General features: G+C 38.2%; 1 protein-coding gene across 7 annotated transcripts in view; it reads right to left on the bottom strand.

The window, feature by feature from the left end:
* Positions 1-6,584: 6,584 nt before the first annotated feature.
* Positions 6,585-12,763, bottom strand: part of LOC126169406 (uncharacterized) — a 121,008-nt gene continuing 114,829 nt past the window's right edge. For all 7 annotated transcript variants that reach the window (XM_049920638.1, XM_049920643.1, XM_049920644.1 and 4 more), the window contains one exon: positions 6,585-8,087. In XM_049920638.1, coding sequence (XP_049776595.1) covers positions 7,110-8,087 — 978 coding nt within the window. In that variant the 3' untranslated portion in view covers positions 6,585-7,109. The remainder of the gene's footprint in view (positions 8,088-12,763) is intronic.

Below are 12,763 nucleotides of genomic sequence, written 5' to 3'. Positions count from 1 at the left end.
GTCACTTATGTGTGAATGATTTACCTATGTATCACTTGTCCTCTATCATTACCAAATTTCTTTGTTGAGTATAGAACCAAGAGACTGGTGAAATTGGTAGAATGTCCTGTGATTGAAATTTTCTTAAAAGTCATTCTGCACTCGTTTTAGTTGTCCATGTTATCATTTTACTATCATTCTGTCACATCTTTATCTACATCTACACTCCACAAGCCCATTATGATGTAGGGTGGAGGGTACCACTAATATTTACTCCCTTCTTTGTTCTAATCATGAAAATTACATGGGAAGAACAACTCTTGGTAAGCCTTTTATTTTCCCATCATGGTCATGAAGTAATATCTTGTTTGACTGTTCATGAAATGTCTGTGTTCAGAATTTTAACAAGAAACCTCTCCATTGTGCACAATACCTTTCTCAAAGTGTCTGTCACTGGACTTTGATCAGCTTCTTCGTAATACTCTCATCCTTATTAAATGGACCCACAATGGGAAGCTCCACTCTTCTTTGGATCTTTCCTGTCAATCCTGTTTAATAAGTGTCACAGATTCATCAGCAGCACTCAAGAATCAGTCAATGAAGGTTTTGTTTTCACGGGTGAATAACATTTCCTTAGAATTTTTCCAGTGGGTCTCCACCTGGAATTTGCTTTTTCTATTTCTAATTTTTCGTAGTAGTCCCATTTTAGCTCACTCTGAATGAACATATCTAATGTTTTAGAGTGATCACTATTTCCAGTGATTTATCAGCTAATGGATCTTTCCACCAATTTATACACAGCATTTTACATTTATTGATGTTGAAGATCAACTTTCACTTCCTCATCGAGCACCAGTCCTCAGTAATTCCTCCTCTATTTCACTGGTTTTCTGGCATTGGAGTTTTCCTGTGTTTATTATTTTATTTACCATATATATATATATCACAATTATCAATTTTAACATTCCCATTATATAATCTCATGGTTGTTTTACCTCTGGTGATTTCATCTCATTGAGATCTGTCAGCTATGAAGTTCTGAAATCATTCACAAAGTTGGCCCATTATTCTAAAAGTTTGTATTTCATTCACTGATTGGCAGTGTGTAACTGTATCAATGGCTTCTTTAAGTTAAGTAACATGGCATCAACCTGGCTACTGCTATCCACAGCACTCTGAATCACATGGATGAACAGAGTGGGCTAGTTTCACAAACTCTCTGTTTGCAGAAGGAATGCTTATTCTTACATAGATGTTTCTTGTTCTCCAAAAAGGTCATAATACTCACACATAAAGTATGTTTCATAATTTAACACAAGACTGACATCAGCAACACAAACATGTAACAATATTCATCTTCATTTTCCAGTGACCTACAATAAAGTTCTGAGTGGTAGAAATGCTATAAGACTTGTGGGTGTTATTTCTGACAGTACACTGAACTGACTACAACATCTCTGAGAACACAAAGGAACTTCAGCAAAGTACTGTAAATTCCTAAGTGACTGTACAGAGAGGTATTGTGTCTACAGGTCAATGATTGAAGTCCAACTTTTCTACAGTTGCACTATTTATGGCCCATAATGTAAATCTTATTTGTCCATCATGATGGAATACTGGAATACTGTTAGATACAAATGCTCAGTGAACCAGCCCTCTAGCTAGCATCTGTGCTGAATCTTGTAAGCTACCTCTCACCTGTTGAATGTGGTAAACTGAAGCTGCAATGTTCATCTTTAGCACACTAGTGTACAAGGTACAAGAAATTCAGGTAAGTAAAAAGTTCATGTATTTCACACATTTATTTACAATGACTTCCAGAGTTTCCTTTGTCTGACACTGCATGTGCCACATGATTCAAAATTATAATGTTGTACTGTTTGTGCTGTTTTCCCATTATCTCTCACTGATTGTGCCAGAAATTGTGTTATTGTTATATATTGTGTACTTTTTGACATTTGCAATTGCCACACTAAATTTTTACTGTATAATTAATGGTGAACTACATTTGTTCTTCTTGAAAATTTTTTGCACCAGTATCCTTATTCAAAAGCAATCATTTCCCCTTGATTCATTGTGTGTTTACATGATGAAAGATATATTTTTTGAGAATTTTTAGATGCTTATGAGTGTTGTGAGTAACCTGCCTGTACAAGATGGGTAGCAGAACTGATCCACAAAATTACTGTCATATCTCACTGATGTCCACCTATTGTAGAATCCTAAACATATTCTGAGTTCAAACATAATGAAGTTAAAAAAAGGAAGAGAAAGACCTCCATGCCAAGCAGAACGGATTCTCAAAACATCAGTAATTAAAACCTAACTTGCAATTTTCTCATATGAAATTCTGAATACCATGGATCAAGTCAATCAGGTGGTTGCAGTATTTTGTGACATCTGAAAAACATTTGAGTCAGCACCACATCAATGATTATTAAAAAAGGCATGATTATATGAGGCACTGAACAAAATTTGGGACCGGATTGGGCATTTCTTGGTAAGGAGTTATCTTGGATGACAAGTTATCAACAGAAATAGAAACAATGTTGAGCATGTCCCAGGAAAGAATGTTAGGACCCTTGTTATTCATATTGTAAAATAAAGGCCTGGCAGGCAATATTAACAGTAATTCCAGAATTTGCGCAGATGATGCAGTTATTTACAATGAAGCACTATGGAAGCAGCTGCACAAACATCCAGCTGGGACAAGTTGAAACTCTAATATATTGTACCATGCTAAGTGTCCTGCTGGAAGGTGCAAGATCCATGCTGTAGAGTGGTTGAGGAAGAACAGTTCAATGAATTTTTGTGAGCTGCTCTCAGATGTGCACTTGTGTGAGGCCTTGTGTTGTCATGGAGAAGGAGAAGTTTGTTTCCACAGTGGTTTACAGAGTTTGTATAAATGTAGGTGGTGCTACTAATGGAACAGCAAGAGTACAATCTATCGTCCTCCTTATATTTGCTCACCTTCAGCAACACTGCAGTACTGTCCTCCGAGAGTTTGGGTGACATCAACAAAAATGTTTCGCTTTCAAGCTTAACATCACAGTTGTATAGACAGACTGGAGCAGACTGCCATTTTGGCTATTTAGGGAACTCAGAGCTTGTGCTTAATGATATTGTCACTGCTGCAACATTAAACCCTAGTTTCTTTATTTTTCTCCTCCCTTGTGAAGCCAGTCTGATGTAAGTATTACTTGTCTATGGCAATACAATTTAAGTCTCAGCAAGAAAATCCTGTATGCCTCAGTATGTTGCTGACTGTATCAATATAAATATGAGTGGTATTCAATAAGTAATGCAACACATTTTGTTTCTCTGTCAGTTTCAGTTGAAAAAATGTGGAATTTGTTGTGAGACATTGAGGAGTATTCCCACTTCTGCCCCTATAGTTTCATGAAGTTCCAATAAATGCCAGTGCTATACAGAGCCTTCAAAAAGGCATCTGTAATGGAACTGCATTCCAGGCAGAGACTGTCACTGAGTTTCTTTTGGTGGAAAACCAGAGCATCATAGATATTTATTAGGAACTTGCATAATGTCTACAGAGACCCGGCAGTGAACAGAAGCATGGTGAGTCACTGGGCGAGACATCTATTGTCGTTGCAATAAGGTCACACAAAGCTGTCCAATCTCCTGCATGCCAGCCTTATACAAACAGCTGTGACTCCTGGAACAACTTCAGCATGTTTATTGCTGCAAAAATGCAAACAGACTTATCCTTCTTCATGAAACACAAGGCCTCACACAAGTCTGCACACACAAGAGGAACTCAAATATCTTCATCAGACTGTTCTTCCTCAACCACCCTACTGCCTCAATCACCTTCTGACTTACATCTGTTTCGTCCTATGAAGGACATACTCCATGGGAAATAGTACATGTTTGATGAGGAGGTTACTGATGCAGCAAGACATTGGCTCCGACATGGAGCAACAGAGTGGTATTATGTTGGCATAAAGGCCCTTGAGTAAGGTGGCATAAGGCCATCGCATTGAATGGAGATTATGTTAAAAAACTGGATTTTGTAGCAAAAATAGTGGGGAATAATGTGGTGTATTGGAATCCTGAATAAAATCAACATGCTTTCAGAAAAAAATGTGCTGCATTACTTACTGATGACCCCTTCTATCTGAGAATGACACTGTGATTTTATTTATACTATTCTCTGGTGGCTCTGAATTTGAGGGTATCTGTTCTGGAATATCCTCCCATTGTGTCTCTAAACTCATGCTAGACATGCTTACTGTGCATGGTGTGGAACTACAAAGCCATCAGTAGGATCTCTGAGCAGTTGAGAGGTTATTGTTGGACAACATTCCTCATCTGCCCTAATTTCCTTTGGGCTCTGCAAACAATACAGCTAGTATATGAAGCAGAGGAAATATAAACAATGTGGAAGACACCTTCCAACATTTATAAATACTGGTAAATGAGGTGTCAGTCTTCCAGATCCCAGGATACATTCGAAAACATGACCTGACAGGTGCAACAGAAAAAGATATGTGCATGTTAGGCACACTCGACAAACTGATATTCAATTACATTACCAAGCTGTCAAGAAGAAAAGTCATAAGTGACTGGGAAAATGAGAGTCAGAATAATAAACTAAGTTTAGGAAGGTGAATGATCTGGCCATGGAAAACCCCTTTCTAGTCACTGACAATGGAACCTCCCCATCGCACCCCCCTCAGATTTAGATATAAGTTGGCACAGTGGATAGGCCTTGAAAAACTGAACACAGATCAATCGAGAAGACAGGAAGAAGTTGTGTGGAACTGTGAAAAAAATAAGCAAAATATACAAACTGAGTAGTCCATGCGAAAGATAGGCAATATCATGGATAATATGAGCGCAGGAGCGCCGTGGTCCCGTGGTTAGCGTGAGCAGCTGCGGAACGAGAGGTCCTTGGTTCAAGTGATCCCTCGAGTGAAAATTTTACTTTCTTTATTTTTGCAAAGTTATGATCTGTCCGTTCATTCATTGATGTCTCTGTTCAGTGTAATAAGTTTAGTGTCTGTGTTTTGCGACCGCGCCGCAAAACCGTGTGATTAGTAGACGAAAGGACGTGCCCCTGCAATGGGAACCGAAAACATTTGATCGCAAGGTCATAGGTCAACCGATTCCTCCACAGGAAAACATGTCTGATATATTCTATATGACACTGGTGACGGCATGTGCGTCACATGACAGGAATATGTTCTCGACCCACCTAACTTGTACACTTGGCGAATGGGTAAAAAGATTCTTCTACCTTGCCCGATTTAGGTTTCCTTGTGGATGTGATAATCACTCCCAAAAAAGTGATGAAAACATAATAAACAGACAGATAATAATTGTGTGAAAATAAAAAATTAAACTTTTCACTCGAGGGAAGACTTGAACCAAAGACCTGTCGTTCCAGAGCTGCTCACGCTAACCACGGGACCACGGCGCTCCTGAGTTCACACTATCCTCGATGTTGCCTATCTTGCGCATGGACTACTCAGTTTGTATATTTTCCTTATTTTTTACATAGTTCCATGCAACTTCTTCCTGTTTTCTCGACTGATCTGTGTTCAGTTTTTCAAGGCCTATCCACTGTGCCAACTTATAACTGAATCTGAGGGGGGTGCGATGGGGAGGTTCCCTTGTGAGATGGAAGGAAACAGCTTTATAATCAGGTACTACACAGGACAATCATCACTAGCTCTTTTGGTGGTAAGACCCAATAATGTCCATGGTTTGCAGTCTGCCATTATTGATGTTACAGATTGTGTTTTATTCTTTGGCAAAGGCAGAATGCTGGAATTACTACTCAATTTAGATAACAGTGAGGTGAGTGTAGATAAGGTTCTGAAGTTTCATGTGTTGTTGAAACTACTGTTCAAATATTTAGGAAGTAGATTTTCTGAAGTTTCATGTGTTGTTGAAACTACTGTTCAAATATTTAGGAAGTAGATTTTAATGTGTATGTGTGGCTGATTTAATCTTTCTTTCCCTCAGAAATCACCTAGATGAGGGTATTTGACTGATAATTTTTTTGTTTTATTATTTAGTATTTTACTTCTTTTAATATATATTTTATACAAAAGTAATTGAAATTTAGAGTTTCAGTTTATGTATTCAAATGCTTCCCCGCAGCAAGAACATCGTGACTATCTTCATTTAAAAGCTTAATTCAAGAATCTTTTGCTGTCTCTGTGCTGTTCATATAATGTATCTCAACACATAAATCATTAATCTTGATGTTAATTTTATTTTGTGGTTTTGATACGCCAGAAATATAAAGTTTTGATGTTTGAATGCTGAGTATTTCCTGCTAGATGTTAATTCATAGTACAGTTTGTTTCATAGCAGAATGTCTCCTTCAAGAGACTCAAAATTAATTGTTACTCTACGTTTCATCTGAGGAGCTCATGAAGGGTGATGTTTCAGGACTGGGCATTATATCTGAATTTCAAATTACATTTTGTAGTTTTAATCTCCTAACTTCTCTGTGTTTATTAATAAACTACCTTTACCTTGCTAATGCATCTGTACATTTTATTTCTGCTCATTTCTAATAGTAACCAGAAGTTTAATAAGGTCAGCAATGTTATAAGATGGAATGAAAGTAAATATTGTTGTGTACTAAACTATCTTTTATAGTGACAAAATAATGTATTTATTACCAAAATGCATAAATACACATTTTATTGTCTACATAGAGCAACCATACTGAAAATTACATTTCGCCTCAATGATTTTTAGAGAATAGCTTACAGCAGTAACAAATTAGCAGTGATAAAATTAAATGCAAAATTACAAATAAATTATGTGACATTGTGATAGACGGGGAAATGCTAGCATTTCTCAACAAAGGTTGAACCTGAATGAATGATATGTATGTAGGAAAAAGCCATAACTCACAACACTTAAAAAATATTTGTGCTTTGGGCACTTTCAACACAAATGCAACAGCCACTCTGACAGAATGACACCCAAAAAACCTCTGAAAGAGTACACTCTACATCCAGTTCCAGCAAACCACTGAGAAGAATCTTAACTTACAATAAAGAGAACAACAACCAAACACACTTAGAAAAGTAACACATCTCTGTCAGTGTCTTAAATGGGATGTATTTTCAGTTCTTGAAATAATTCTGCTATTCTTCTTCTGAAGCTGGCACTTCTTCTATTTCTGGCTTCTCAGTGGGAGCTGGGGTCTCTGGCGAGGTAGGCTCCTCCACGACGGGTTCTGGACCCTGGTCTACTTGCTCCTCTTCTGCTGGCTTGCTCTCTGTCTGATCACCAGCAGGCTGTGCCTCCTCTTCTGCAGTATCTGCTACTACTTCAGGTACTACCTTTTTTCGAGGCATGTCCTCGTCTACACCAGCCCATATATCTTCTATATCATCTTCTTTTGCAGGTTCACTCTCCTCTGCTTTCTTTTTTGCCTCTTCTTCTTCTTGCTTTCTTCTGGCTTCTTCTTCCTCTGCCTTTATCCTTGCTTCCTCTTCCTCTTTTTTCTTGGCTTCTTCTTCTGCCTTCTTTCTGGCTTCCTCTTCTTCTGCTTTTCTCTTGGCTTCTTCTTCTTCTGCCTTCCTTTTGGCTTCCTCCTCCTCTGCTTTTCTCTTTGCTTCCTCCTCTTCTGCTTTTCTCTTGGCTTCCTCTTCTGCCTTCTTTTTAGCTTCTTCTTCTGCTTTTCTCTTGGCTTCCTCTTCTGCTTTTTTCTTTGCTTCTTCTTCGGCCTTCTTTTTAGCTTCCTCCTCTGCCTTCTTCTTGGCTTCCTCTTCTGCCTTCTTCTTGGCTTCCTCTTCTGCCTTCTTCTTGGCTTCCTCTTCTGCCTTCTTCTTGGCTTCTTCTTCTGCTTTCCTCTTGGCCTCCTCTTCTGCTTTCCTCTTAGCCTCCTCTTCTGCCTTCCTCTTTACTTCTTCCTCCAGCTTCTTTTGTACTTGTTCAGATTGTGATTCACCATCAGTAGTTGATTCACCTTCCTTATCCCGTTCTTCAGCAGCAGATGCAAGTCGTGCATCTTCTCTCTTTTGCTTGTTTTTGCGATTCTCCTCTAGGGCAGCTGTGTGCATGTTGAAATTTGCTGTGGCTATCGCTGCAGAGGCCAGTGCATCTGCATATTCCTTACCCTGCAACAATAACAGTTTCTGTGACACAAAGTGTAACATGTAAGATGTTACTGACAGTGAAACTCTACTTCCTTTTAATCCTTAAATCCAAAACTATGATCTCTTCCCTGCTTCAGACCATTATTTTACAATATTTTCTATTTTCATATGATGTTTAAGATATTTCAGCTTTACTACCATTCATTCATTTATACACTCATTCATTCATCATGTTCCAAACATCCCGTCAAGATGGAGAACCTTCAGGGATGTGGAACAAGTGACGGAAACTTAAACAATACACTCTATTAACAATACAAATCGCTAAACTGCTTAATACTACTTGTACTTACACTAGCTAAATCTAATTTATTAAATTAGCAGGAGGGCCATTACTTTTAGAAAAGCTGCTACTCGCTCAATTAAATTAATGATTTCTTGCTGTAACTGTCCATTAGATATTGGTATCTTACTTTATCAAAAAACATTTTCATTAATCCTCAGAAATTAAACTAATTATAAAAACTGAATTTTAGTTATTTTGTAGCTGCAGTACTATTAGCATACTTGTACAGGTAACTAGAAATGTTTTAAATATTGGGGAATAATGCAGCTCAATAAAGCTAATTTTTATGTCATGTTACACAATTGTGCATTTACTAATTTTGTGCTGTTTCAATATCCACAAAATTATATTGAAAATATAACTCATCCTTTATATCTAAAAACAAAGATGATGTGACTTACCAAACGAAAGCGCTGACACGTTGATAGAAACACAAACAAACACAAACATACACACAAAATTCAAGCTTTCACAACCAATGGTTGCTTCGTCAGGAAAGAGGGAAGGAGAGGGAAAGACGAAAGGATGTGGGTTTTAAGGGAGAGGGTAAGGAGTCATTCCAATCCCGGGAGTGGAAAGACTTACCTTAGGGGGAAAAAAGGACAGGTATACACTCGCACACACACACATATCCATCCGCACATACACAGACATGAGCAGACATTTGTAAAGGCAAAGAGTTTGGGCAGAGATGTCAGTCGAGGCGGAAGTGCAGAGGCAAAGATGTTGTTGAATGACAGGTGAGGTATGAGCAGCGGCAACTTGAAATTAGCGGAGGTTGAGGCCGGGTGGGTAACGAGAAGAGAGGATATACTGAAGGGCAAGTTCCCATCTCTGGAGTTCTGAGAGGTTGGTGTTAGTGGGAAGTATCCAGATAACCCGGCCGGTGTAACACTGTGCCAAGATGTGCTGGCCGTGCACCAAGGCATGTTTAGCTACAGGGTGATCCTCATTAGCAACAAACACTGTCTGCCTGTGTCCATTCATGCGAATGGACAGTTTGTTGCTGGTCATTCCCACATAGAAAGCTTCACAGTGTAGGCAGGTCAGTTGGTAAATCACGTGGGTGCTTTCACACGTGGCTCTGCTTTTGATCGTGTACACCTTCCAGGTTACAGGACTGGAGTAGGTGGTGGTGGGAGGGTGCATGGGACAGGTTTTACACCGGGGGCGGTTACAAGGATAGGAGCCAGAGGGTAAGGAAGGTGGTTTGGGGATTTCATAGGGATGAAACAAGAGGTTATGAAGGTTAGGTGGACGGCGGAAAGACACTCTTGGTGGAGTGGGGAGGATTTCATGAAGGATGGATCTCATTTCAGGGCAGGATTTGAGGAAGTTGTATCCCTGCTGGAGAGCCACATTCAGAGTCTGATCCAGTCCCGGAAAGTATCCAAAAGTGCCCCACTTGTGACAGGATACTTTCTGTACTTCCACCTTGACTGACATCTCTGCCCAAACTCTTTGCCTTTACAAATGTCTGCTTGTGTCTGTGTATGTGCGGATGGATATGTGTGTGTGTGCGAGTGTATACCTGTCCTTTTTTCCCCCTAAGGTAAGTCTTTCCACTCCCGGGATTGGAATGACTCCTTTCCCTCTCCCTTAAAACCCACATCCTTTCGTCTTTCCCTCTCCTTCCCTCTTTCCTGACGAAGCAACCGTTGGTTGCGAAAGCTTGAATTTTGTGTGTATGTTTGTGTTTGTTTGTGTGTCTATCGACGTGCCAGCGCTTTCGTTTGGTAAGTCACATCATCTTTGTTTTTAGATATATTTTTCCCATATGGAATGTTTCCCTCTGTTATATTCATATCATTAATTTTAACTCATCCTTTACATTGATATGACTGCATTTTGAGCTTGTATAGTGATTAGGGGGTAGAGGGTAAAAACTGTAGAGGAAAACAGAGACTGGAATACATCCAGCAGATAACTGAGGATATAGGTTGCAAGTGTTATTCTGAAATGAAGAGGTTGGCAGAGGAGAGGAATTCTTAGCGGGCCGCATCAAACAATTTAGAAGACTGATGACTCAAAAACAAATAGTGATCATGAACTAGTTTCATCTACATTTTTGTAGCAACAAGTATTATTGCTTATTAAATAATTTCAGTATCAAATTATTTAGTCCAGTGAGGAGAAGCAACCTGGATAAATTCAAGTGTCCAATTCCGACATTCAGATGCTGAAGTTCTCAGTAGCTGTCAAATAATCTTCTTGGTAGAGAGGTTTGTGGGAAGAGATGTGGAGGTGCTGCTCACTTATCCACACTGAAGACAGTGTAGTCAATGTCTGCAATCATCTCGGTTACAATGTTCCACACACAGACTGTCTGACTACTAAATGTCAGTATCATTCATTCATCATGTTTCATAGGTACCAGCCAGCAAGAGAACTTCCAGGGATGAGGAATGAATCAAGATAGCCTTTACATTAACAAAAGACAGTAAATCATAGAACTTAATCTGTGTACTCTATTAAAAATAAATTATCACACTATTCCTTAATGCAATCTAAAATTAAGCAAGTAAATTAGAAATAAACCTGATACTTTTAATAAAGTTGCTGCCTCCTCAGTTATACTGTGTACATTTCTGCTATTAATAGCTTCATATTTACTTGATTAAAATAGCATTTTTCAACGAAAATTTGCATCAACGTTACTAAACTCTGAGTCCTGTGTACAATACATTACTGCCTGTCATGCAGCTTCATAATGAATGCTACTGCTTGCCAAATAACTAATAGAACTTTTTAATGAATGAATCTAGGTATTCAGATAATTGGTAAAAAGTCACTAATGATGTACATTTTCAATGTTATTTTGAACTGGTAGGGATATCCAGTTTCTTGCTTTATGTTAAGACAGAAGCTTGTTGAGTTTCTCACCACCAGATTCCACTCTGAACTCTCAATAAGAAGGCAACACCTATACCAAAATTATTTTTGTGTCATGTATTGTGTCTGATCACAACAGCTGACACTGCTTTTTACTATCAGTAACAAAAACCATCATGATCATCATCATATGTCTTCCACTATCTCTTTTCTCATTTGGCTTGTAGTTAAGGATCTAGGGAATTCTGTGACCTGGCATCCTCATGAGGTGTTGTCTCCAATATTCACGATATTTTAAATTTTTTGATTCGTGTTGAAAATATTTAATTCTGTTCTAACATCTTCATTTCTAATCATGTCTCTTCTTGTGCAGTCCTTTGTCTTTCTTACAAACCTCATCTCTGCTGTTTGAATTTTGTTTTCTTGGATTTTTTTTAACCTAGCTGTCGCTTCCATAGGATAACACAGGGACTGCCACTACTTTATAAAATTTCATGATGGTCTCTTTTTGTACCTTATGGCCCAATGTTCTGCTAATGGTACCACAGACAGCTTGCAATTTGTATATTTTATTTTCAATATCAGAGTCAAAATCAAAACTTATAGCACACCCTAAATAAGAGATTTGAGACACTTGTTCTAAAACTGAATTATCCAAAACAGTTTTGATCTGACTGGATATATTCCTGGAAGTTCCATTATTTTTGTTTTATTTCTAGAAATTTTGGAGTTGTACTTCCTGCAAATATTGTTCAGTTGGTATACTGCTCTTCGGAGTTCATCTTCATTCTTTTAAATAATAACAATGTCATCAGCAAACAAAAGAACATTCAAATATTCCTCATTCATTACCTTTATCCCTTTGTTTACTTTATATTTCCATGTAAATATTAGGAAGGGTAGGTGATAGTTCACACCCTTCTCTAACACCTTGGTTAAAAACTGTTTCTTCTGACTTCTGTCTGTATTTATTACAATGCACATAGTGTTGTAAAGATTTTGCACTACCACTATTAGGTGATAAGGATATCCACATTCAGACATAATTTTCCATAGGCTATCATGGCTCACAGGGCAAAATCCTTCTCAAGGTTGATAAAGGCCATATGGGTTTCTATATTAATTTCTCTGTGTTTTTCTATAATGGTTTTAATTACAAACACATTGTCTGTAGATGAATGATCTTATCTAAATCCATTTTGTTCTTCATTGTAAAATTACTGGCTAACTCACAAACAGCCTCGGATACAAGACTGGGTCAACTGATGACAAAAACCATTAAGGAGTAAATATATCGAGAAGTGAGCATATGAATTCCAAGATCCTTAAAAATGCTTCTGCGAGATGTACATTCAACTACTTTACACAATATTCTTACTGGTCACTTCTGCTGAATGAACACTTTATTTATTTTAGGTGAACTGGTAAGGAGAAAGGAAAGCATCACTGGTCTGACGACAGATCTATCAGTCACACCTGACTGACTGGCAAGTCATCCTCAGCCAGTGGCATCATCTGG

Source organism: Schistocerca cancellata, chromosome 1 (assembly GCF_023864275.1).
Source record: "Schistocerca cancellata isolate TAMUIC-IGC-003103 chromosome 1, iqSchCanc2.1, whole genome shotgun sequence".
NCBI lineage: Eukaryota > Metazoa > Arthropoda > Insecta > Orthoptera > Acrididae > Schistocerca > Schistocerca cancellata.
This window is presented reverse-complemented; position numbering and strand designations above follow the sequence as displayed.